This window comes from Spermophilus citellus (genome assembly GCF_964194105.1).
Source record: "Spermophilus citellus genome assembly, chromosome: 1".
In the NCBI taxonomy this organism is placed as follows: domain Eukaryota; kingdom Metazoa; phylum Chordata; class Mammalia; order Rodentia; family Sciuridae; genus Spermophilus; species Spermophilus citellus.
The window spans coordinates 225,648,608-225,676,379 of record NC_138182.1 but is presented as its reverse complement, the minus strand read 5'-3'; the positions used below and the strand labels follow the sequence as shown (position 1 = coordinate 225,676,379).

Sequence of the window (27,772 nt, the reverse complement as noted above, 5' to 3'; positions counted from 1 at the left end):
TGGACACTGAACCCAGAGCACTCTGCCATTGAGTTAATCCCCAGTCATTTTTTTTTTAAGGCAGGTTAAGTAAATTGCTCCAGCTTGTGATAAATTTTTAATCCCTCTACCTCAGCCCCCAAGTAGCTTGGATTATGGGCATGTACCATTGCACCCAGTTAATTTTTACTTTTTTTTTTTAAAGAGAGAGAGAGAGAGGGAGAGAGTGGGGGAGAGAGAGAGAGAATTTTAATATTTATTTTTTAGTATTTGGTGGACACAACATCTTAGTTTGTATGTGGTGCTGAGGATCGAACCCGGGCCGCACGCATGCCAGGAGAGCGCGCTACCACTTGAGCCACATCTCCAGCCCCCTAATTTTTACATTTTTTAAAAATATTGTTTTTAGTTATATATGGACACATTATCTTTATTTTTTTATGTGGTTCTGAAGATTGAACCCAGTACCTCACACATGCTAGGCAAGCACTCTACCACTGAGTCACAACCCCAGCCCTGAATTTTTTTTATTAAGATAAATCCTTGCTAAATGGCTCAGGCTGACCTTGAATTTATGATCCCCTTGATTCAGCCTCCCATGTAGATGGGATTACAGGCATACACCATTGCACTGAGCTTGGTCTGAGTCTTGATCTTCATAAGCACAGATCTTTTTATGGTCTATCCCTTAGATTAACTTCGGTCTTCAACATTTTCTATGGTGGTAGTCACAAGGGCAAAAAGGTTACAACCATTTAAGTTACATTCTAATAAAAGAGATTAAGTCTGATTGTACCACAAAGATTCATTATGGGTCTGATTTCTGTAAATCTTTTTTTTTTTTTTTTTTTTAAAGAGAGAGTGTGGGGGGGGAGAGAGAGAGAGAGAGAGAGAGAGAGAGAGAGAGAATTTTTAATATTTATTTTTTAGTTCTGGGCGGACACAACATCTTTGTTGGTATGTGGTGCTGAGGATCGAACCCGGGTCGCACGCATGCCAGGCGAGCGCGCTACCGCTTGAGCCACATCCCCAGCCCATTTCTGTAAATCTTATCTCCAAAATTATGCAAAGAAATAAGCCATGAATACAAGAAACTTTTTATGCTTTAAGCTCTATTATTTATTTGCTTTCTTTTCAAGCAAATAATTTCCATAGTTTAAATTATCCTATTTGGAGTTGAAGGAATTTTAGGCTTCTGAAAACTTAATTCCTATAAATCTAGGGAAAATTAGTTTCCAAAATAACACGGATATTAGGATAAAGATGATGTCTCGACTATAATTAATCCTTATGACACAAATTCAAAACTGTTCTTGAATAATTTTATGGCACTTAAATTCATTGCTAAAATGAGGTCTTTTTGTTTTAGGTACGAGGGATTGAATCCAGGAGTGCTTAACCATAGTCATGTCCCCAGGCCTTTTTATTTTTTATTTTGAAACAGGGCCACATTAAATTGCTTAGAGCCTTGTTAAGTTCCTGAGACTAGCTTTGAATTTGTGATCCTCCTGCCTCCTAAGCCAGTGGCCTGCACCACCACACCAAGCTAGGGGTTTTATTTTTAACTTCAACATGACCATAGAGTTCCTTAAGGCAGACAAGAGTTATCTGAGAAGAAGAAAATTAAATCTAATTATTGTTATATGTTGTCAATGGACCTTTATTTTATTTATTTATATGTGGTGCTGAGAAACAAACCCAGTGCCTCACACATGCTGGGCAAATGCTCTACCACTGAGCTACAACCCCAGCCCAAGATAAAGTTATTTAGGTAAAGTAGTACTAACTTTAGAATTTAATTTGGAAAATACCAAATTCCATGCAACACTTTTTTTTAAAATTTTTTAATATTTATTTTTTAGTTTTTGGCAGACACAACATCTTTGTTTGTATGTGGTGCTGAGGATCGAACCCAGGCCGCATGCATACCAGGCGAGCGCCCTACCGCTTGAGCCACATCCCCAGCCCCTCCATGCAACACTTTTGTACGCATTAAAAAATATTGTCTTAGCTGTGGGTAGTGGCACAGGCCTATAATCTCAGCAGCTTGGGAGGCTGAGGCAGGAGGATCAAGAGTTCAAAGCCAGCCTCAGCAACAGCAAGCGCTAAGCAACTCACTGAGACCCCGTCTCGAAATAAAATACAAAATAGGGCTGAGGATGTGGCTCAGTGATTAAGTGTCCCTGAGTTCAATCCCTGATATCCCCCCCAAATTTAAAAAATACTGTCTTAACCAGACATGGTGATGTTTACCTGTGATCCCAGCAACTCTAGAGGCTAAGGCAGGAGGATCCCAAGTTCAAGACCAACCTCAGCATTTTAATGAAACCCTATCTCAAAAAATAAAAAGGAGCTGGGGTGTGGTGGCAGACATCTATAATCCCAATGGCTTGGGAGGCTGAGGTAGGAGGATTGTGAATTCAAAACCAGCCTCAGCAACTTAGGCCCTAAGCAATTCAGCAAGACCCTGTCTCTAGATAAAATATACAAAATGGCTGGGAGGGTGCTGTAGTTGTGGCTCAGTGGTAGTGCACTTGCCTAGCACATGGGAGGCCCTGGGTTCAATCTTCAGCACCACATAAAAGTAAATAAATAAAATATAGGTATTGTGTCTGTCTACAACTAAAAAATATTTTTTAAAAAGGGGCTGGGGATGTGGCTCAGTGGTTAAACACCCCTCGGTTCAAACCCCAATACAAAAATAAATAAAAAGGACTGGGGGTGTGATTCAGTGGTAAATCACCCCTGGGTTTAATCCCTAGTAGCAATTTTCTTAATTCTTTTTTTTTTTTGAGGTGGGTACCAGGGATTGAACTCAGAGCACTCCACCACTGAGCCACAACCCCATTTTTTGTTTTTTATTTTATTTAGAGACAGGGCCTCACTGTGTTGCTTAGTGCCTTGCTTTTGCTAAGGCTGGCTTTGAACTCGTGATCCTCCTGCCTCAACCTCTAGAGCCACTGGGATTACAGGCATGCACCACTGTGCCCAGCTGACTTAATTTTTTTTTTTTTTTTTTGTACCCGGGATTGAACTCAAGGGTGCTTAACCACTGAACCACATCCCCAACCTTTTTTTTAATATTTTATTTAGAGAGGGTCTTGCTAAGTTGCTAAGTACCTTGCTAATCTGCTAAGGCTGGCTTTGAACTCAAAATCCTCCTGCCTTAGCCTCTGGAGTTGCTGAGATTATAGGCCACCCTGCTCAGCTTGACTTAAAAATTTTTTAAAATTAAAAACTGTCTTACATCATCCTCAAAAGGAGGTAGTGCATTATCCTTAGCAATTTTCATGAGTCCTGTTGAAAATAAGGTGTACTGAGTCAGTTTCACAAGTTACTTGATTCTTTTTTTTTTCTTTACTTAGAAAAGGTTTATTTTTGCTCCCTTGCTTCTTTCTGAAAAAAAAAAATTATTAGTGGCACGTATAAGAAATTGTGATCCATTTATCAAACAGTAGCCTGTTTGTGAAAAATTAAGCTGAAAGGGAAAATTGATCACTGATATTTTTCTGGCTTTAAAAAGTTATATTATTTCCTAACTTTTAAAATATGCACTTTTGTTTTTTTCTTTATATTTTTACAGATGAGAATAGTTTACCCACTTCCAAAAATTAACAGTCTTTTTTGTATAAGATTCTTTTCAAGGTCTGGGGATGTAGCTCAGTGGTTGAGCACTCATTTCACAGGTGAGAGGCCCTATGTTCAATCCCTAGCACAGCAAAAAAAAAAAAAAAAAAAAATCCCTTTTAAGTACAGTGATGCTTGCCTATTATCCCAGCTACCTGAAAAGCAGGAAGATGACAAGTTCAAGGCCAGCCTCGGAGACATAGCAAGACCCTGTTTCAAAAGAAGAAAAAGATTCTTTTCAAGTTCTACCTTGTAAAGAAAGCTTTTCTGTTCAAGGCAGTACCATGTAGTACCTTAGCTCTGAATCTACAGTCTGCTTCAAAACTAGTGTACTTCGAAAAATATCCCTAAAGTGAAACCTAATAAAAAAAATTAACTTTGAAAGAATATGATATTTTTGTTTTACCCTCTGTATCAGGGTTTTCTAGAAGTGATATAACCTAAACAGGGAGCATGTTAACTTCTTTAGATTAATTATAATTCCTTTTGGTGATGAGGACCCATTAAAGCAATTACAACAAAGAAAAATTCAATTCCTAGTACCGTCAAAAAAAAAAAAAAGTCTACTATAGTTATCAATCAGTTCAGAACATCTATTAAACTGCCTCCTAGGCTGGGCATGGTGGCACATGCCTATAATCCCAGTGGCTCGGGAGGCTGAGGTAAGAGGGTTGGAAGTTCAAAGCCAGCCTCAGCAATTTAGGGAACTCTGAGCAACTGAGAAAGAACTAGTCTCCGAATTAAATTAAAAAAAAAAATGGGGATGTGGCTTAGTGGTTAAGCACTTGTCTTCTATCCCTGGTACCACAAAAGGGGGATTAAATAGGACTGTCAATTATAGCCGGGGATGTGGCTCAGTGTTAATGCCCCTGGGTTCAATCCCTGGTACCAAAACCAAAAATCAAAAAACCTGCCTCCTACAACTTTCTCTACTAATGTACTTGTTATATGGTAACTAAATATTAGAATTATTATCTTTAGAGATGGCCAAATCATAAAAATATCACTGAAAAAGAATGACAAAAGTATGGGGCTGGGATCGTGGCTCAGTGGTAGAGTGCTCGCCTAGCATGCATGAGGCACTGGGTTCAATCCTCAGCACCACATAAATGTGAAATAAAGACATGTGTCCACCTAAAACTAAGAAATAAATATTTTAAAAGTATGCTCAAACACACTTCCCTATAAAGTCCATGAATAACCAGGCCTGGTGTCCTATTCCTATAAATCTAGGTAGTGAGGCTGAGACAAGAGGATCACAAATTTCAGCCCAGCCTGGGCAAATTATCGATACTTGTCTCAAAAAACAAAAAGAACTGGAGATGTGGCTCAGTGGTAGAGCACCCCTGGGTTCAGTTCCCAGTATCGGGAGAGAGAAAATAGATGTTTCTGTAGCACAAATAATCTAATGCACATTAGAACTTCATAAATTAGTCTACAATTGGATCATTTGCCTAATTTGATATCATAATTTGTAGAAATATTTTCCACACCACATACTACTTTTGCTACTTTGCTAACTGTGTATGACTTTTCTTACTGGATATAGTATAGAAATGTTTCTTTAAGGACAACATAGTTTTGTTTGTTTTTTGGTTTTGTGGTACTGGCGATTGAACATAGGGCCTCACTTGTGCTAAGCAAGCACTCTACCACAAAACTATATTCCTTTTCCACAGGCAGCATAGTTTTATTATTGAGCTTTTTTTCATACTTGTGTGTTTACAAGAAATTTCCCTACCAATCTGGCTATAATTGACAATACTATTTAATTCCCCCCCCCCTTTTTTTTGGTACTGGGAATAGAACACAGTTGAGCCACATCTCCAGTTCTTTTCAGTTTTTTTTTTTTTTTTTTTTAGTTGTCAGTGGACCTTTATTTTACATATTTATATGCGGTGCTGAGAATTGAACCCAGTACTTTACACATGCTAGGCCAGCACTCTACCACTGAGCTACAACCCCAACCCTCTTTTTAGTTTTTGTGATAGGGTTTCACTGAAGTTGATTAGGGCCTCCCTAAGTTGCTGAGAATGGCATCAAAATTGCAATCCTCAGTCACTGGGATCACAACCATGAGCCAACACTCCCAGCCCTATTGTATATTTTTTATAAGCATTTACTACATGGCAAAGACTTTTATTAAAGACTTTTGTTGTTGTTGTAATGATGCATACCTGTATCCCAGCGACTAAAGCAGGAGTATCTCTCTAGGTCAGACTGGGCAAGTTAAGTGAGACCCTGTCTCAAAACAAAAAGAGCTAGGAATGTGACTTAGTGGTAGAGTACTTGCTGGCAAGTACAAGGCCTTGTATTCCATCACCAGTACTGGGGCTGGGGAAAGACTACTTTCTGTTGTTCAAAGTCTCATTTGACCTTGAATCACTAAAGGTGACTATTAGAGTAGCCTATGAATACACACTTAATATAGAGTCAGATTGGTTTTTTTTTTTTTTTTTTTTTGGTACTGTGCTTTGAACCCAGAGTTCTCTACAATTTTGAGACATGGTCCCGATAAGTTGCCAGGGCTGACCTTGAACTTTTAATCCTCTTACCTCAGCTTCCCAAGTGATTGGGATGACATGTGTACACTACCATGTATATATGCTTGAAGAAGTACCATACCAGCCAAGTGTGATGGCACATACCTCTATTCCCAGCAATTTGGGAGGCTGAGGCAGGGGGATCACCAGTTCAAAGCCAGCTTCAGCAATTTAGTGAGGCCCTAAGCAATTTAGTGAGACCCTATCTCAACATAAAAATAGAAAGGGCTAAGGATATGGCTCAGTGCTTAAAGCACCCCTGGGTTCAATCCCTGGTACCAAAATAAAAAAAAAAAACACACACACACACACACACACACAGAAAACCTCTGATTTCATATTAGAATTTTTGTTTGCAAGGAACAGAATGAGGGCTGGGGATGTGGCTCAAGCGGTAGCGCGCTCGCCTGGCATGCGTGCGGCCCGGGTTCGATTCTCAGCACCACATACCAACAAAGATGTTGTGTCCACCGAGAACTAAAAAATAAATATTAAAAATTCTCTCTCTCTCTCTCTCTCTCTCTCTCTCTCTCTCTCCCTCTCTCACTCTATCTTTAAAAAAAAAAAAAAAGGAACAGAATGAGATTAATTTATTAATAACAAAATATTTGAATGGGTAAGACTCCAGAGTCAAGAAAAACTTGAAGATTCAAAGTTTTAGAAAGATCAAGAATGGGAATAGCTCCAGGTTCCTTATGAGTAGGTGCTATAAAGTTTTTTTTTTTTTTTTTCTCACAGTGCTGCTGCTAATCAAGTTGAAAATTTGACAACTATGTATAGTCTTTATGTCAGAGTGCCACCAACTGAACTAATTTGGATTATGTTTCCAACTCTCAGCAAGGGGAAGGCAGGTTGCCTACATTGATGGTAAAATCAAGACTACATCCTATAACCAAATGGTAATCCTCCAAAGCAATTGAGGTTCATTGCCAAAGGGAAAATGATTTCTGGGCCGACTAAAACAATAGGTGTTCAACCCTCTTGTTACAAGGCTAAGACTAAATCTTATTTATTGTTAAGACTAAATCTTATAAATACAAATATATGATAAGGCAAATCATGAAGGAATTAGGTGAATGTTTGATTTGTGTCTACCAACATTTCAAACCCCCAAACTGCAGTGCTTCCTCATTTCAGAAAATCTGGTAAAATGAAGAAGAAGAAGAAGGAGGAGGAGGAGGAGGGGGAGGGGGAGGGGGAGGGAAAAGAGACTTGACATTAAATTCTAAATAGAAGTTTCTTAGAAAACATCTTTTCTTTTTTTTAATCCTCCCCTTCCCCCAGTACTGGGGATTGAAACTAAGGACACTCTATCCCTAAGCTACATCCCCTTTTTAAAATTTTTATTTTAGGACAAGTTCTAAGTTGCTAAGATTGGCCTTGAACTTGCAATCCTCCTGCCCACTGTACTTGGAAACTTTTTACTTTCTTAATGGTGTTTTTTGTTTGTTTTGCTCTGTTTTGTTTTGTGGTGTGGTTTTGGGTATCAAACCCAGGGCCTCACACATACTAAGCTCTCAACTCTTCTACTGGGCCACATCCCCAGCCCTTAACCAACCTTATTAATGCTCTTGAATTTATCTTTTACTTTGTTTAGTGTTATTTATGTTGTGCTTACTTTAAAAACCTAAGCTCAGACCATGAAGATGTTCTCTCTTTTTTTAATTGATACCAGGGATTGAATTTAGGGACACTTCACCAGTGAGCCACATCCCTAGCCCTATTTTGTATTTTTGCTGAGGCCAGGTTTTTTTGGTGTAATTTTTGGTGCTGGGGATCGAGCCCAGGGCCTTGTGCATTCAAAGCAAGCACTCTACCAATTGAATTATACCACAAGTCCCCTGTGGCTGATTTTGAACTTGTGATCCTTCTGTCTCAGCCTCTTGAGATGCTGGGATTACAGGCATGTACCACCATGCCCAGCAAGATGTTCTCTTTTAAAAGATATTTTCTCTTAAAATAAAGTGCTGGGCCACTATACCTGGCTCCCCTTCTTTTTCTCTCACTTTTTTCCCCATGTCCTTACAAAAAAAATCTCAGACTGATGACTGATGCGGGGGCACTAGGGGCACTCTACCCCTAAGCTATGCACAGGTAAATGTGTGTGCTAAGAAACAGCATAGTAGACTTCTTTTCCTAAAGTAAATCTGACCTGCATCCACTTAGATTAGGCGCCCCTGCTGAGGAAGAGACAGGAGGAGTGGGTACAAATGGAGAATTGAGAAGCCTTTTAGAATTACTAGCATTTGGATCTGGAATGTACCCCAGAAGCCCCTGTGTTAAAAGCTTGGTTCCCAGTTTGGTGATATTGGGAGATGGTGGAAACTGGAAGAGGTGGGACCTAGGAGGGAGCCTTCAAGCTCTGGAGACAGACCCTTGAAGGGAATTAACTGTGGGTCCCTGATATCTGTCTCTCCCGGACCCACCTCTCTCCTTCCTGGCAGTGAGGTGAGTGGTGTTTTGCTCTGCCAAACACTTCTGCCAAGATGTGCTGCCTCACCGCAGCCCCATGCAATTTGGCTGATCAATCATTGACTGGAATCTCCAAAACTTTGAGCCAAGATAAACTTTTTCTCCTTATAAAAAAAAATAAGAGGCTGGGGTTGTAGTTAAGTGGTGGAGTGCTTGCCTACCACATGCAAGGCACTGGGTTCGATCCTCAGCCCTGAAAAAAAAAAAAAAAAAAGCACTGCCCTTTTAATTTTCACATAACCTGTGTCCATCTTGAATTAATTTTTGTATATGGTGTGAGATAGAAAGCACAGTTTATTTCTTTTCTATATGGATATACAATTGACCCAACAACAATGATTATTCTTTTCCTTGAACTCCAATTTCTTTTCTTTATTTTATAGTAGAATGAATTTTGACATATTGTACACAAATGGAGCCCAACTTCTCATTCCTCTGGCTGTACATGGTGCAGAGTAACTCCAGTAGTGTAATCATGCTACTATGTGTATAGGGTAATACTGTCTGTCTTATTCTACTGTCCTTCCCATCCCCACAGCCCCACCCCTGCCCTCACTCCCCTTTATACAAACCAAAGTTCCTTCATTCTTCCCTATCTCCCTCCCTCTCCCCTCATCCCCCACTATGGATCATAGTGCAAATGCCATAATTTCATTCTTCTTTAAGGCTGAGTAATATTCGATTGTGTATATGTACCACCTTTTCTCTCCCACTCATCTGTTGAAGGGTACCTAGGTTGGTTCCATAATTTAGCTATTGTGAATTGAGCTGCTATAAACATTGACGTGGAGGCATCACAATAGTATGTGGATTTTAATTCCTTAGGGTATAAACTGAGGAGTGGGATAGCTGAGTCAAATGGTGGATCCATTCCAAGTTTTCTGAGGTACTATAGTCATTTTTTAATGACAATTACCAAATGCCATTTCACACAGTCAGGCAAAATGAAGAAAAAAAAAATAATCACGAAGAAAAAAAAATTAACTTTCCAACTAAACACACCCCTCAACAAACTTATCTCATTCTCCTGAGCAAACCAATGTCAATAGCTGCATATTTCTCTTAGTGCTCATGCAAACATGTATGAACACACATACACATAAATAAGGGATATGGGGTGTATTTGTTTCTGGGAGCTGCCACAACAAATGAACACAAACTGGGCTGGGGTTGTGGCTCAGTGGTGGAGTACATGCCTAGCATATGTGAGGCACTGGGTTCGATCCTCAGAACTACATAAAAATAAGTAAATAAAAATAAGGTATTGTGTCTGTCTACAATGAAAAAAATATTTAAAACAAAAACAAATTACTACCAGCTTTGTGGCTTAAAACAACAGAAATTTACTTGTTCACATTCTGTAGGCAGAGTTTCAGCAGGCCCACACTCCCTATGAAGGCTCTAAATTTTATTTATTCCAGACATTGCCTGGTTTGTGGCAGCATAACTTCAATCTCTGCCTGCATCTTCTTGAGATTTTTATATCTTTTGTTACATCTTTAATCTTTTGGTTCTCTTTAGATATATCTTTAATTTTTTAAAATTTTTTTTGAGGGGAGGTACGATTGAACACCGAGGAGCTTTACACACTGAGCTACCTACACCCCATTCCTTTTTTATTTTTAAAACAGGTTCTCATTAAGTTGCTTAGGGCTTCACTAAATTGCTGAGGCTGGCCTCAAACCTGTGATTCTCCTGTCTCAGTCTCCTGGGTTGCTGGGATTATAGGCAGGTACCACTGGAATGGTTGCAACTTTTGCTACTACAACAATTCTGTAATATATAGGGTCATACTTGTTTATCTCTATTTATTGGTGCTTTTATTTCTTTAAGAATGGATTTTAAATGTAGCATTCCTGTTTTAAATCTTTATTTTTCAACATGAAGGAAACTCTTAATTTACCCAAACTCTTGATAATATCTCTAATATTATCAACCTGAGTGGAAAGTGGTTAGTTTTTTTTAATTAATTAATTTATTTGTATGTGGTGCTGAGAATCGAACCCAGTGCCTCATGCATGCTAGGCGAGCACTCTACCCCTGAGCCACAATCCCAGCCCCGGAAAGTGGTTAGTTTTTAATTTGAAATTCCTTGATTCTAGAAGTTAAGCATTTGGTGGGGGGGGGGGGCGGGGGAAACGGCCAGCATCTCACTGGAAGGATCTTCTGTACAGAGGAATCCAAGCCACCCTAAATGGACACCCTAAGTGTTAGTATCTCAATTAAGCCACACTAAATCTTAATATCTGAAATAATTAACAAATAATAAAGCACAAACACTCAGAAATATATTTACAAAAGCGAAGCCCCTGATACGATCTCGTCCACATGGGTTTATCCCATGTGACAACTCCAAAATATATTATTCAAATTGGAAATCTGATTACTAATCATTTAAAACTTTTTTATTTGGTCATAGAAAAGTTCCAAGAATTACTGAAGAAAAGGTTTGGGGCCAGGCACAGTGGATTACATGCCTATAAACCCAGTCACTTGGGAGGCTGAGGCAGTAGGATCATAAATTTGAGGCCAGCATGAGCAACTTGGTGAGATCTTGTCTCAAAAATGAAAGGGCTGGGGGTGTAGCTCAGTAGTAGACTGCCCTGGGTTTGATCCCTAGCCCCCCACAAAAATAGTTATTTATCTTAATTTTGCATATATAAAATTGTACAGATGCATGAGATCCTAGGTTGAAATACCCAACTCCAAAAGAATTATGCATGCACACACATACATATGTGGGTACTGAGGATCAACCCAGGAGCACTTTACCACTGAGCCACATCCCCAGCTCTTTTTATTTATTTGAGGCAAGGTCTCACTAAGTTTCTTAGGGTCTCACTAAGTTGCCGAGGCTGGCTTTGAACTTGCAATTCTCCTGCCTCAGGCTCCCAAGTTATTTATGCCACTTTATCTGGATATATATATCTTATCTCATATATCTCCACATGAGATACTTACCTCCACCACATATATATATATATATATATATATATATGTGTGTGTGTGTGTGTGTGTGTGTGTGTATTTTTTTTAAGAGGAAAAGTTTATTTTGGATCATGGTTTCAGAGGTTCAGTCCATGGTCCATAGTTCTGGACCTGAGGAGAGGCAGAACATCAATGGTGGAAGGGCATGTGGGTGGAAAAGTGCTCAGGACATAGCAGCCAGGAAATAGAGAAGCCTTTTTATTTTTTTGTCTTGAAATAAGGTGTCACGGGGCTGGGGATGTGGCTCAAGTGGTAGCGCGCTCGCCTGGCATGCGTGCGGCCCGGGTTCGATCCTCAGCACCACATACCAACAAAGATGTTGTGTCCGCCGAGAACTAAAAAATAAATATTAAAAAAAATGCTCTCTCTCTCTCTCCTCTCTCACTCTCTCTTTAAAAAAAAAAAAAAAAAGAAATAAGGTGTCACTAAATTGCCCAGGATACACTCAAACTTGCAGTCTTCCTACATCAGCCTCCAGAGTCACTGGGGTTACAGGCATGTGCACCATGCCTGGGAAAATACATATACTTATTATGTACAAATTGATATTTTGATATGCATCCTGAAATTATCACCACATTCGAGGTAAACATAACCACTACAGTTACTATATTTGTACTCTTTGACCAATATCACCCATTCTTCTTTCCCCCAATTCTGTGTGTGCATGTGTGTGTACACTAGGGCCTCACACATGCCAACCATGTGCCCTACTACTGAGCTACATGCCTAACCCTGGTATTTTGAATACATATAGAAATCAAAGACATTTAGGGAGGATCCCTCGAACTTCCTTTGCTGGATTTAAAAAAATGTATAGCCAGATCTGGCAGTGCATACCTGCAGTTCCACAGACTATGGAGGCTCAGGCAAGAGGATCACAAGTTTGAGAATACAAGGCCAGTTATGCAATTTAGAGAGTAGGGCTGGGGGTTAGCTCAGTGATAAAGTGCCCTTGGGGTAAATCTCTAGTAGTGCATGAGAATACACACACACATTATGTGCATGAAAGGAATTTGATAAACTCAGAACATTAATAAATACTTTGGCTTGGTTGTAACTCAGTGGTAGAGCACAATGCCATGAGTTTGATTCCTGCTGCAGTTGTAGCTTAGTGATACAACATATACTTAGCAGGTTCCAGGCCCCAGGTTCAATGCCCAGAAACAAAACAAACAAGATACTAGAAAAGTGAATGGTAAGTTCCTATAAAGAATTTAAAACCTGTTTGATTAAAAAATAAAAATCTGTTTGATCCATGTAAAGATAAAATATGTTTTGACAGTCAGGATGGTGGTGTGTAGGAGGGCAAAGATCCTTAGACAATACCTAGAGGATAAGGCTGTGTCCTGCCTGGTCTGAGTTACTCCATGATATTTAGAACAACAATTTCAGGCTGTATCTAGTCCCAAGGTGGTCCATTTTACAAAACAGCAGTTTGCCATGAGTTCCTCCATTTTGAGTACAAGTGCCCATGGTGGAATGACTCTATACTTTTTTTATACAAATAAACAACCACCATCTGCTCAGCCCAACTATAAGGCACAGTTAATAATTTATTCCTGCCTACTTACCATATTAAATAAGGAACATATGGACTCTTGGACATAGCAAATCATATCAGAAACACCAGATATAGGAGCTTATTGAGCTCACAAGATGTAACTCCCTCATAACACATAAAAGGAGACACACCCTAAGACTGGACACAGTGGCACACACAAACTCATGAGGTTTAACAGGCATTGAACTCCTGATTCTGTTCCCAGGGCTCCAGCACAGCAAGATCCCCCTGCTTGCCATGGCCCACTTTGGAACTGCCTACAGTCAATACCCACACTTAGTTCCAGTTCCATGCCCCAATCAGCTCTCACACACCAGTAAGTATTTTGGCTGGTTCCTGATTAGAAACTTTTCTGATCGCTTGCATTTGTATCTGGTCTTTGCCTTTGTTCTTGGTACTGCCTCTTGAAACTCTGTGATCCCCTAAACCTTTTTAAAATTTTATTTTTCTGAATTGTAGTTGGACACAATACCTTTGTTTACTTTTATGTGGTGCTGAGAATCAAACCCAGTGCCTTGCACGTGCCAGGCAAGTGCTCTACCGCTGAGCCACTATACCAGAACCCATTCCCCACTTTTTTTTTTTTTTTTGATTGAACCTAGAGGATGTACTACATCCTCAGCCTTTTTTTTTTTTAGACAGTCCCGGTGAATTGCTAAGGCTGGCTTTAAATCTGTGATTCTCCTGCCTCAGCCTCCCAAGTAGCTGAGATTATAGATGTGTGCCATTACAGCTGGCTTCTCTAAGCCTTTCTTAGCCATTCTGTAACCTATATATGGTGTAAAGCGTGATGTGTGACTTCAATGTTTTAGTTGTTAGTAATTAAGATTGGAATGGAATAAAAGAACCTGTTATAGCCTCAGTCATAACACCAAGTGAACTATGTTTCTGTGAATTGAAGTGGATGAAAGTAATGTTAACTTGTAAATTTATTCTGACACTGTGGGAAGATAAAATGTATCCAGTTTATGTTGATAGCAAAGCTAGCTCAAGACAATCTATACAGTATTTTATAGGGGGAAACTGGGGATTGAACCCATGGGCTCTCTATCACTGAACTACAAACCCAGTCCTTTTGATTTTTTTATTATAGGAGACAGGGTATCCCTAAGTTGCTGAGTCCAAGGCTGGCTGGAATTTATGATCCTCCTGCCTCAGCTTTCCCAGTCACTGGGATTACAGGCTGGCGCCCAGCTTTTTTACTTTTGAGGCAGGTTTTTGGTAAATTGCTGAGGCTGGCCTTGAACCTGCCAATCTCCTGCCTCAGCCTCCCCAGTTGATTCTACTTTTTTTTTTTTTTTTTAACTTTTCAATTTTGGAGCCCAGGATCGCTTTGCGCAAGAAAGGCAAGCGCTTTTAACACTGAGCTACATTCCAGCCCACTTTTTAAAAATAATATATTTTTAGTTGTCGATGGACCTTTTTTAATTTATTTATATGCAATGCTAAGAATGGAACCCAGTTCCTCAGACATGCTAGGCAAGCGCTCTACCACCGAGCCCAACCCCAGCACTATAGCCCGCTTTAAAAACAAAACAAAACAAAACTTGTGGGGCCGAGGTTGTCGCTCAGTGGTGGAGCACTTGCCTAGCATGCTTGAGGCACTGGGTTCAATCCCCGACACCATACAAAAATAAATAAAATGAAGGTATTGTGTCCATCTACAACTAAAAAACAAAATAAAATGTTTATATTTTTAAAACAAGGATTTAACCCATGTACCACAGAGCCACATCCCCAGTCCTTTTTATTTTGAGACAGAGTTTCACCGAGTTGCTTAAGTCCTCCTTAAACTGCTGAGGCTAGCTTGAACTTGAGATCCTCCTGCCTCAGCCTCTTGACTCGCTGGGCCTGATTACCGGAGTGCGCCACCACTCCGGGCTGCTGACCCTCATTTTCTTAATTACCTTCCATTAACATTTGCTGAGTTTATTGTTTAAAACAAGGCAAAACACAAAACCCTGGCGGGAGCCGCCAACTCCAACAGCTAAGTGAGGCCCTAAACAAGTTTAGGGTCGCTAATTAAAAAATAAGGGCTGGGATGTGGCTCAGTGGTTAAGTGTCCCTCGGTTCAATCTCTGGTACCAAAAAAGAAAGAAAGAAAGAAACCCTGATGGAATCACTTTACAAAAATACAACAAAGCGAAATCAAAGAGTTGGGAGAGAGAGGAAAGAAACACCCACGCGACCAAGCCGGGAGGGAAGTAACAATCCAAAGGCAGCTTGAAGTGTCGCCAAAGCCGCCCTCCGGGTCAATGTGCTCTTCCGGTCCCAGAAGCCCCCGCGGCGGAAGTCGTCATCTTGGGTCTGCACCCCACGCCGTCCGTCCTCCAGAAAGCTCGCCATGGCGATGGGTCCAGGTGGAGGTAGCAGCGGCGTCCCCGAGCAGGAAGACTCGGTGCTGTTCCGGCGCGGCACAGGCCAGGTGAGGTCACGGTCCGCGGAGCCTCGGTACATGCGCCCAGTGCGTGCTGGTAGCGTTGGCCTCCGGGCAGGACCTGACCGGTCTGTACGCGGGTGCTGAGGTCCTGCTTTACATCTTTCCCCACTCCCCTACTTGTGAGCCCCATCCACGGGCCCCTTCCGTGCGCAGACGGGGGCCTTGATGGCTTTGAGGCGAGGCCATACTGCATCGTGATTTGTCTACTCTTTCCTGACCTGGGTGGAGGGTAGGCAGGGTCAAAGGGGAGCAGGGAAACCTGGTAGGAGTTTATTGAAATGATCCAGACCTAGATCCGCGTGTTAGCAGTGGATTTAGACTAAAGGTTTTAGGTTCTAGATATACTTTGTCATCAGAGAGACCAGGATTTGCAGGTGGATTCGATAAGAATGTTTTAGAGAGAAAAGTCAAGGGTGACACTGAAATTATCTTGAACAGTCGAAAAGCAAAGTTGCCATTTACTGAGATGCACTGAGATGGGGAAGAGGGAAGATCCCATAGCTCAGTCTAGATCATGACACGGTGAAATCTGATTGAAGTTGAGCGTGGGAAAAGACAAATACTTAAAGGAATTTTATTATAAGTAGAAGTTAGAGCAAGTGGGCAATAGATGAGGGGAGGGTATGAGGTAAAGAAGATTTAAAATTTTGGTATTTGTTTTTAAGATGCAAGCCACATGCTTCAGTTTCTTTATGGGCTATGATTGGAAAGATTCAGCAAAGTTGGAAAAATTAATTATTCGTAAAGAAGAGAATTCTGGAGCAATAGGTAAAGTAGGTGAGAGGGATGAATTTAACCTTCCTTAGAAGTATAGTGAAAGTTATTTGGGTTACAGATCTCTGAAGGGGCAGACATGGTAGCAGGAGATTGTTAAAGTTTTCTTTTGATTTTTGCCTCTTAGAGAAAGAGGCAAGGTCATCAGCTGGGTGGAAGGAGGGGGGAGGAGGTGTTGAAGGTTTGAAATATGAAAAGACAGGAAGTAGTTCCCTAGGAGAGGGGATCAGTGTTGGAGGAGGAAAATTTAGTGTAAATGGATAAGCATCATGAAGGCTTACTTGAGATTTGGGGTTGTGAGTCGTAGGAGGTCAGACATGATTGTATTTTTCTCCAGTTAAGTTCAGGTGAGTGAGTGGAGGCATAGAATAAACCAAGAGTTGAAATTAGCAGTATTATAATTTTGCCAAGTAGATATGAAGAAGTGAGGGGAGGGCTCACTCAGTGGTCCAGCGCTTACTTAGTGTGAGTGAGGCACTGAGTTCAATACCCAGCAGTACAAAAAAATGAGAGAGAGGTACATATGGGTTATCCTTTTTGAAAAAAAAATCTGTTTGTTTGTTTGTTTAATGTGGTGCTGAGGATTGAACCCAGTGCCTCACATGTGCGAGGCAAGTGCTCTGCCACTGAGCCACAACCCCAGGTGCCCCTCTCCCCCTTGGGTTATCTTAATGATGGACCATAGAATTTAGGCTGGCTAGAAAAGGAAGTGAGGACATTAAAATGCTGAGAGACAGTTAAAAATTGTGAGGATTGCCAGTCTCAGTGAAGATAAATGATTGTCATCAGGCTACTAGAAGTAATAAATTGCAGATCTTAGAAGGTGGTTATTAGAGTGTGGGATTCTTGAAATTGAATTTATGGATAGGTTGTAGTTATTATTCATGATAAACAAAGACCATAAAAGTGAGTAGCTGACTTTGAGGATGTCCAACCTTGTTGGCAGAGGAGTTTAAAGACTCAAGAGGATTAGGGTATTGGAAGGATAATTTACATCTGTGTTTAAGTCACCAAAAATTCTGACAGGACTAGTGTTAGGATGCTGACATGTAAACTTAAAAGAATGAGGAAGAGTGACCCAGGAGGTTGTAGATGACTGCAACTGCAGACTGATGACAGAATTTTTTTGAGGGCAGGGTATGGGAGTTGAACCCTGAGGTGCTTTACCACTGAGTTACTCATCCCTAGCCCTTTTTGAGTCAGGGTCTCACTGAGCTGCTGAGAGTGGCCTTGAACTTGTGATTACTCTGCCTCTGCCTCCCAATTAACTGGGATTACAGATGTGCAATTGCGCCCAGTGGACTGGGAATGTTTTAGAGAGATGGGAAGGAGAATAATCTGAAAATGGAAGTAAGGAACAAGGAAGATTCTTCCCCACCTCTGGTGTAGGGCTATGAAGAGTATGGAAGAGAAAATATCTGCCTTTTGAGATTGCTTCAAGGAAAGTGGCATCCTCAGGGAAAGGCAGATTTTGGTTAGAGCAAGATGATGGGAACTTCATAGAAGAGGTTGCTTTTTTTAACTAATTGCTCAAGAGAGCACAGTTGAAGTTCCAGGAGTTGAGAAGTAATAAAAGATGGCAGGATATGAGGAATAACTTTAGAACTACTGAGAGTTACCTAATCTTCTGGATTGCTGTGTGACAAATCACTCAAACTTAGTGGCTTAATGGTAGTAATGATTTGTTTGAACCACTCAGGGTTTTTGTGGGTCAGGAATTTGCTAGGCAGTTCTTGTTCAGTGCTCTCATGTGGTAGCATACATACAGTTGCGAGAGCTACATATGTATGTAGCAGGGGACTGGGCAGCTAGGGAGCAGCAGAGCATTTCTTCATGTAGTTCCAGGATATCTCCATGTGGTCTCAATGTGTAGATTGGTTTGGATTTCCTTATAGCATGGTGGCCTTAGAGCAATTGGATTCCACCTTTATGATGCTCTCCTCCCATTCCTCCTTTTCTTTTATCCCCAGCCACTGATTTACTTTTTTAAAAAATATTTATCTTTTAATTTAATTTTAATATATTTAATTAATTAATTTATTTATTTATTTGTGGTGCTGAGGATGGAACCCAGGTCATTGCACATGCTAGGCGAGTACTCTACTGCTGAGCCACAACCCCAGCCCATGATTTACTTTTTTTCCTCCCTTCACTGATCTACTTTCTGTCACCACAGATTAGTCTGAATTTTTTAGAATTTTATAAACATGAAATCATATAGTATCTTTTATAGCTGTTTTGATTTTCATCCATTTTGTGTATGTCAGTTTATCTTATTTTATTGCTAAGTAGTATCCCACTGTGTGTGTGTGTTGTACTTTTTCCATTCACTTGTTCTTGAACATTTGGGTTGTTTCCATTTTGGGACTGTTTTAGATTTCCCATGAATATTGGTATAATTAATTTTAGGAACAAATGCTTTCATTTTCTTTTTGGACATGGGGTAGATTATTTTAAGTCTTTTAGAAGTTGCCACACTCTTCAAAGTGTATGTATCATTTTACATTCTATTCAGCAGTGTATGAAAGTTCCATTTGCTCCTTATCCTTGCAAACATTTGGTATAGTAGGGCTTTTATATATATATATTAGTTGTAGATGGACACAATACTTTTATTTATTTATTCTTTTATGTGGTGCTGAGGATTGAACCCAGTGTCTCACACATGCTAGGAGAGTGCTCTACCACCAACCCCAGCCCTATAGTCCGTCTTTCTAATTTTAGATGTTGTAATAAGGGTATAGTAGTATCTTAGGATTTTAATGAGTATTTTCCTAATAACTAATGATGTTGATCTTTGTTTTATGTGCTTATTTGCTATCCGCATATCTTCAGTTCAGGTCTTTTACCCTCTTTTTATATTGGATTGTTTTCTTTTTATTGAGGTTTGAGAGTTCTTCATATATGCTTGATTAAGTCTGGATAAGATGGCTCTTTATACTAACATACTTTTTTTTTTTTTTTTGTAAATGGCTTCTGATAACCATGTATTTATTTTTGTGGTGCAGGGGATTAAACCCAGGGCCTTGTGTATGTGAGGCAAGCACTCTCTACCAACTGAGCTATATCCCTAGCCCCTAACATACATTTTTGATAAAGTGTATCTGAACATGAATTGTTTCTATTCCTTTCCCTTCCCAGAGTGATGATTCTGACATTTGGGATGATACAGCATTGATTAAAGCTTATGATAAGGCTGTGGCTTCCTTTAAGGTATGAAATGTTTATTTTTCCCTATTCCTTCATGTTATTCATTTGCAAAAAATAACTGGTAACAGTAAGACATTGAAGTACATATTATTTTGTTTTCATTTTGAAGCTTAGATAATAAAATGGGTTAGCCAGGTGTGGTAGAACATGCCCATAATCCCACTGGCTCATCCTGAGGCAGGTTCAAGGCCAGCCTTAGCAATTTAGCAATACCTTGCCTTTGGGAGGGATATCAGGAATTGAACTCACGGGCACTAAACCACTGAACCATATCCCCAGCCCTATTTTGTTGTATTTTATTTAGAGACAGGGTCCTACTGATTTGCTTAGTGCCTTGCTGTTGCTGAGGCTGGCTTTGAACTTGCAATCCTCCTGTCTCAGCCTCCAGCTCTGCTGGGGAGTGGACCACCATGCCCAGCTCAAAAAAATTGCACTGTAGCTCAGTGATAGAACACCCCTGGGTTTAATTCCCAGTACATGAAAATAAATAAATAAAATATGGGTGAGTTAATCATCCTTTAGAAGTTGATAGCATATCTGCATGTCATTCCTTTTGCAAAAGCAATTTCAGTATTTTAAACTTTTATTTTTTTAAATACTTTTACATTATATCAAACTATAGATATCCTCTAATTTATCCAGGCATGGTGGCACATGTCTTTACTCCCAACCACTTAGGAGTTTGAGGCAGGAAGATCTCAAGTTCAAGGGCAGCCTAAGAACTTAGTGAGACCCTGTTTCAAAATAAGAAATAAAAAGGCTGGGGTGTAGCTCAGTGGTATAGCACCTCTGGGTTTTATCCCCAGTACTGGGGGAAAAAAAAAGGTGGGGGGAAAGGGAGGGAGGGAGGGAGGAGGGAAGAAGAAAGTGAGGAAGGGAAGAAAAGAAAGAAAAAGAAAGATGTCCTCTAGTTCAGATAAGGAGGAAAAGGACAGTCTGAATTACATTTTTAAACAATTAATAAGCTTTTAGTGATATAATGATGATATAAATAGCAGTAATACAATAATTAATAATAAATAACTATAGAGTATGACAAAATTCTATACATTGTGCTTTACATATTTTGGTATTTGGGGTTTGGGGTTTTTTTGTTAGTGGTGCTGTTTTTGTTTTGTTTTTTTAAGTACTGGGGATTGAATCCAGGGCTTGGAGCCTGCTAGATAAACACTCTACCACTAAGTTACATCCCTAGCCCCAATTAAACTAATCCTTCCAAATCCCATGAGTTGGGTGTCAAGTTAAGTGTTCCTGATGTAGGATTATACACGTTTTTTAGGAGGTAAAGTCTGGTTCTGTGGCTGAAATAAGAAATTTATATAAATGTTTAACATCTTCATTTCCTTCACTGTTCAAAATATTTAGTCTTATTGAGCATCAAGTGTTTGTTGGTTATCCATCATCCTGTTTAGAATGAGCACATAGAACATATATTTATGCAAAGCACCAGGCAGAGAGAGTCCAATTCTTTCCATAATTACACTTGTAACATGAGTTAAGGATCAAGTCATGTGTCATCTTTGTATCCAAATTCTAGATATTTTAATGCCTTCCATTGTTCAATGAAACTAGAAGTTGGCTCAGAAAGAGTTACTAAGAGTTCTGTAAAATACAGATTGAAATGGGGCTTAATGTGGGATAGGGTTGATCATATTGAAGGGTGAATTAGTCTGAGTAAAGGAGGAAAAGAACTTGTTGGGGAAAAGGTAATTAGATTTATTCACTTTGAGTGTGAAAATGTAAAATTGATAATTCAAAATGTTGGGTTAAACTAAGGAGAAAATTCAGACCCGGATAGTAGCTTTGGAAGCATTATAATTGAACTAATGGAAATAGATTACCTTGAGCAAGTAAAGATGGGAATGCGTAAGTGGAAGACTTGGTTAGAGAAATAACTAAAGCATTGGGGCCTTATATATTTTTATAATTTTTTTAGTATTTATTTTTTAGTTGTAGTTGAACCCAATACCTTTATTTTATTTATTTATTTTTATGTGGTGCTGAGGTTCGAACCCACAGCCCCGCACGTGCTAGGCGAGTGTTCTACTGCTGAGCCACAACCCAGCCCCAGGGCCTTACATTTTTGCTTCATCTAAATTATCATGAATATCAAGAAGAAGGAGGTGATCAATTGTAATAGTAACTGTCTATTGTTACAGAGGCTGAGAGCATGGAGACTTGATTTGGGAGTCCTTAGAGCTGGTATTCAGGTGGACACCATCTTCACGGGCAGTTCCTGTAGAATGTGAGATAATGAAAAGAGGAATATAGGCTTTCGAGGTGATGAGCCTTGAGACCAGCTTATAGTAGAAACTGAGTTATACTCTGACATTTTTAAATGTATCATTCTATAATGTGTACATTTTTATTTCTATTTTCATAGCATGCTCTAAAGAATGGTGACATTTGTGAAACTTCAGATAAGCCAAAGGGCACACCTAGGCGAAAACCTGTTAAGAAGAATAAAAGCCAGAAGAAGAATACTACAACTCCCTTGAAACAGGTTGTTTTAAAACTGAAATTTAACTTCAAAGAATTTCTTCTGTTCTTATTGAATAGTGTCAAATACCTTTAACTTAAATGATTAATTTGTACAGTGTTTTCTATTGACATGTGATCTTGCAACTTTTAAAACGACTATTACACTTTCTGTTATTTAGGAATGTACATGTTAATAATAAAAGTATAGGGAATATTAGTTAGGATTGACAAATATTAAGATCAGGACAAAAGCTGGGTACGGTGGCACATGCCTATAATCTCACTGGCTTGGGAGGCTGAGACGGGAGGTTTGTGAGTTCAAAGCCAGTCTCAGCAATGGCGAGGCACTAAGCAACTCAGTGAGACTCTTGTCTCTAAATAAAATACAAAATAGGTCTGGGGAAGTGTAAGTGGCTTGGGAAGCTGAGACGGGAGGATTGTGAGTTCAAAGCCAGCCTCAGCAATGGCAAGGCGCTAAGCAACTCAGTGAGACTCTGTCTCTAAATAAAATTCAAAATAGGGCTGGGGAAGTGACTTAGTGGTTGAGTGCTTCTGAGTTCAATCCCTGCTACCAAAAAAAAAAAAAAAAAGATCAGGACAAGATTTACTTTGAGGATGGAGTAGAGGAAAGGTGATGATGCTGTTTGAGAGGAGTAACTGAGGGTCTTATACTGAATCAGCAGTGTTTATTTCTTAAACTGAGATGGATATCCTTTTTGTTTTTCAAAAACACTAAAATTGCTAATTCCAGACAGCCAAAAATTCTGGGTTAAAGTAGTTTCTGTTAATTAGAAACAGTTGACTTGGATGCTGTCTTCTTAGTCAACCTTAAATTTGTCATTACCAAAGGAGAAGAGAGTTAACGTGGCTCTGTGGCAGGCACAGAGCTGGGCTGGTGCTGGGCATTTAATATACTTTTCCTGCTTCTCTTCACATCAAATATGGAGGTAGACTGTATTATAACCAGTCTATAGACAGGTAAAAGATGACTCAAAAGTGTTTAAGAACATTGTCCATGATTATATAAATGCAAAAGCTGGAATTCAGATTTGCATGGATTTGGTCCTAAGCCTTTTTCTCTTTCTGCCTTCCAAACGTATTAGAGACTGTCCACTATACCTGTCACCCCTACCCCATCTAAATAAGATTACAGTTTACTCTCTTTCAAGAAATAATTGTGTGTGTATTTGTGTGCATATCTTTCATTTGTAGTGGAAAGTTGGTGATAAGTGTTCTGCCATTTGGTCAGAAGATGGCTGTATTTATCCAGCTACCATTGCTTCAGTTGATTTTAAGAGAGAAACCTGTATTGTGATTTACACTGGATATGGAAATAGAGAGGAGCAAAATCTGTCTGATCTGCTTTCCCCAACCTCTGAAGTAGCTAATAATATAGAACAGAATACTCAGGAGGTAAGGATACAAAAAAATTTCGGTTCCTGAGCTGGATAGGGTGGTGCATGCCTCTAATCTCAGCTATTCAGGAAGCTGAGATGGGTGATCACTTGAGTCCAGCTGCAACACCCACCTGGGCAACATAGCAAGACCCCATCCTTTAAAAAAAACAAAAAGGAGTAACTGCATACCAAGTTATCCATTTGATCCACTGAGACATTATTTCTTTCTCTTTTATTTATTTGTTTTTTTGACATAGTGCCTCCCTGTGCTGCCCAGACTGATCACCTGGGCTCAGGTGATCCTCCTGCCCCAGCCTCCCAAGTAGCTGGGACCATAGGTGTCATTTTCATATAACACAATTTTTTTTTTCTTTTTAAAGAATGAAAATGAAAGTCAAGTTTCAACAGATGAAAGTGAAAACTCCTCTAGGTCTCCTGGAAATAAACCAAATAACATCAAGTCAAAAGCAACTCCATGGGACTGTTTTCTCCCTCCACCACCTCCAATGCCAGGGTCAGGATTGGGACCAGGAAAGGTAAACCTACTATCCAGAAAAGGTTTCCAGAAATAATTTATATTGGAAATTAACTCCTCCATTGAGTAGTTTCCCTGTGAAACTTTGATAGCTCTCTTTAGATGTTATACTTACACAGGTGAGAATTTTTGGAAAAAAAAAAAAAAGATGCAAAATGGTTCATATTGAAAGACCTACCAAACAACTTTTGTGGAGTAGTAGGTATTAGACTTAATAATAATAATTTAGTTTCTTAGAAGTTAGAAGATATAGGACTGGGGATATAGCTCAGTTGGTACAGTGCTTTCCTTGCATGTACAAGGCCCTGGATTCAATCCCCAGCACCACCAAAAAAAAAAAAAGATATATATTATTATATGTAAAATATAATAATAATATTCTGTCATCACCTGGACAATATGCTATGTAGTTCCATGTGTTACCCATATCAGGTATTTGGGGGGAAGGGAAGAATACAGTTTTTACATCTAATATGGATAAAATTTTGAGGAGTCCTCAGATTGTTTTGTGGATTTACACTATTTTTATTTGTGGCTCTTTCAGGCTGGCTTTGAACTTGCAATCCTCCTGCCTCAGATTCCCAAGTCATTGGGATTATAAACATGCACCACTGAGCCCGACAGAAATTAATCATTTTAAATGAAAATTATTTTTATGCCAGGTATGGTGGCAAATGCCTGTAATCTAAGTGACTCAGGAGGCTCTTGCAGAAGAATCATAATTTCAAGGCCAGTTGAGCAACTTAGCAAGACCCTGTCTCAAAACTTAAAATAAAAAGGGCTAGGATGACAAATGTAACTCAGTGGCAGAGTGCCCTAGATTCAGTCCCCAGTACCAAAAAAAAAAAAAAAGGTCTTATTATAGGATAAGTTGTTTTAGAACCAAGCGATGTCCCTATCTAGTTTTTTGTGAAAGAGTGTGGTATTCTGATAATAACTTAAAAATCACGATTCTTCTTAAGATTTTTCATGATAGCTTTTTTTTATTGAGTTAACACTGTATTAGAGGTTCTTGAACATAAAATGATCAAAGCTCTTAAAATTGTGCTTCTTTAGTCTTGGGGCTGATTTTTGTTAGATGAGAGGTTTTGCTAATTTTCACAGTATGTGCTTAAGCATATATGACAGGGCTTTCATAAAAAGATTATATAATGTAGTTAATAGAAGTAGGGGAGAGTATATAATCTTTTATAATTGAAATAGCTTGCTGAATGCACTGTCTTTGATTCATTAGGTAATTAAAAGTCTTCCTTACTTTGATTTTATTTCCTTAATGTTTACATAGAAAAGAAATGAAAAAAATCTAGAGTTATTATTTGACTTATGGGTCTCTTTGACTCTAGGATTTAGTACATGAAATTCCACTTTTTGATATGTATCTTTTTGATATGTATGATACAATATTATTCTGGGTAATTATTTTTTTTTTCTTTTGGGTTTCAGTTCTTTCCCTTCATTGAAATTAGTAAATTAATTTTCCTTTGAAACATTCTTTATAGCCAGGTCTAAAATTCAGTGGCCCACCACCACCACCTCCACCACCCCACTTCCTATCATGTTGGCTACCTCCATTTCCTTCTGGACCACCAGTAAGTACAAAAGAATTCATATTAAATTTTGATTTTTTATATAGTTTGGAATTTAGCAGAATATAGGGGATTAGGAATTATCATTTTAGATCATTCCTTGGGCCACAGAATAATGAGAAAAGATTTGCACTAAACCTCAGTTTTCATTTTGAATTCCCTTCTGTTACTCAGACAGTGTTATCAGAACCCCAATTCTGAACTATATGGATTGCCTGTTTTTTCCTGGCAAAAGTTGGTATCTTTCTATGTGAGGTAGCGCCTAATAGGAAGAACCTCTGTGCCTTCCCCAACTACACAGCAGGCTGAGGCCCAAGGATAGAAAGCTCAAGTACAGTCTGGGTAACTTAATGAAACCCTGTCTCAAAATAAAACATAAAAAAATGGAGGAGAGGCTGGGGTTGTAGCTCAGTGGTGGAGCAGTTGCTTCGCATGTGTGAGGCTCTGGGTTCAATCCTCAGCACCACATAAAAATTATAAATAAAATAAAGGTATTGTGTCCATCTATAACTAAATAAATATTTTTAAAAGGTGTGTGTCAGCAGGCAGGCTATAGCTGTGTAGTAAAGCACCCTTGGGTTTAATCTCTAGTACTTCCAAAAAAGGGAAAAAGGACATAGTTATGATTGGAGGTATAACTCCACCAAAAAAAGAAAAAGGAAGAAAGGACTCAATTACACCACATGTAAGACGTTGATTGTTTTACACCCCTTGGATATACTTTGGATATTAGCTTTTGATCATGTAACTTATTTCTGATGATGATATTTAGGTGTTAACAATAGATATAAATAGAGTTTGGCAGACTGTTTTGGGGTAGGGATAGGGCAAATATTCTACCTAAGACCTTTACTTAAAATGGTCATGAAGTACTGTGTATGTGTGTGTAGGAAAAATAAGGTATTTGTGCTTGGTCTTTCTATTCATGTCTTCATAATGAAACAGAAAAATAGTCTAATCAAATTAGAACATCTAATATTTTGAATTGCATAGTATCTTTTTAAATTTCTAAATATTTTTTTAGTTGTCAATGGACCTTTATTTTTATTTATGTATATGCGGTGCTAAGAACCGAACCCAGTGCCTTATACATGCTAGGCAAGTGCTCTACCATTGTGCTACCACCCTAGGCCAGGCCTAGTATCTTTTGATCTTTGTTAAATTTAATTTTGGTCTTTTTATTACTGTTAACTTTTTCCAGATATTCAAAAATAAAAAAAAAAACTTAAATAGGATGTGCCATGATATGTTGGAGAAGATACAATTAATACCCAGCATCCTCTGTGTAAAACAGATCTCCAGATTCATGTTTTTGTTTGCTGAATTAAAGATATTTTTCCCTTTCAGATAATTCCCCCACCACCTCCTATATGTCCAGATTCTGATGATGCTGATGCTTTGGGAAGCATGTTAATCTCTTGGTATATGAGTGGCTATCATACTGGCTATTATATGGTAAGTAATGGCCAAGTCAAGCATTTTTTCTTTCTTTCTTTTTTTTTGAGCAGAGTCTTACCCAGGCTGGCCTCAAACTTAGATCCTACCTCCTCAGGCCTCCAAGTATCTGGTAGCTTGGATCATAGGCGTATGCCACTAGGCTCAGCTCAAATACTTTTTTTTTTTTTTTTTTAAGAGAGAGAGAGAACGAGAGAGATAATTTTTTAATATTTATTTATTTATTTTAGTTTTCGGTGGACACAACATCTTTGTATGTGGTGCTGAGGATCGAACCCGGGCCGCACGCATGCCAGGCGAGCGCACTACGGCTTGAGCCACATTCCCAGCCCCCTCAATTACTTTTCTATCCATATTTTTTTATTGGTACATTATAGTTATACATAATTTCGGGATTTGTTGTTACATAGTCATACATTCATACAATGTAACAGTATAATTTGGCCAGTATCATTCTCCAGTATTTCCCCTTAAATTATTTTATAATCTCAGTAGCTTTTTTGCTTTGATTTGAAATAAAATGAATTATAGGTAATGGGGAAAAAACAGATTTTCTCTCTTTTTTGCTGTGCTAGATGTCAAATCTTGGATCTTGTACATCCTAGGCAAGCACTGTTATCATTGAGCTACACTTAGCTCTGGCTGGTTGGGCTTTTTGTTCAATGTTTTGTTTGTGAGCTGAATCTACATTATTATGTGTAGTGATAGCTAGGTTACATTT

General features: G+C 39.1%; 1 protein-coding gene across 3 annotated transcripts in view; it reads left to right on the top strand.

The window, feature by feature from the left end:
- The first annotated feature begins 15,454 nt into the window (after window positions 1–15,454).
- LOC308653165 (survival motor neuron protein) overlaps window positions 15,455–27,772 on the top strand; it is a 36,307-nt gene continuing 23,989 nt past the window's right edge. For 2 of the 3 annotated variants that reach the window (XM_081301705.1, XM_081301704.1), the window contains exons 1-7: window positions 15,455–15,598; window positions 19,529–19,600; window positions 21,981–22,100; window positions 23,291–23,491; window positions 23,856–24,011; window positions 25,510–25,599; window positions 26,944–27,051. In XM_081301705.1, the coding sequence (XP_081157831.1) occupies window positions 15,518–15,598; window positions 19,529–19,600; window positions 21,981–22,100; window positions 23,291–23,491; window positions 23,856–24,011; window positions 25,510–25,599; window positions 26,944–27,051 (828 nt within the window). In that variant the 5' untranslated portion in view covers window positions 15,455–15,517. The remainder of the gene's footprint in view (window positions 15,599–19,528; window positions 19,601–21,980; window positions 22,101–23,290; window positions 23,492–23,855; window positions 24,012–25,509; window positions 25,600–26,943; window positions 27,052–27,772) is intronic. The other variant, XM_081301706.1, reaches the window with a different exon arrangement.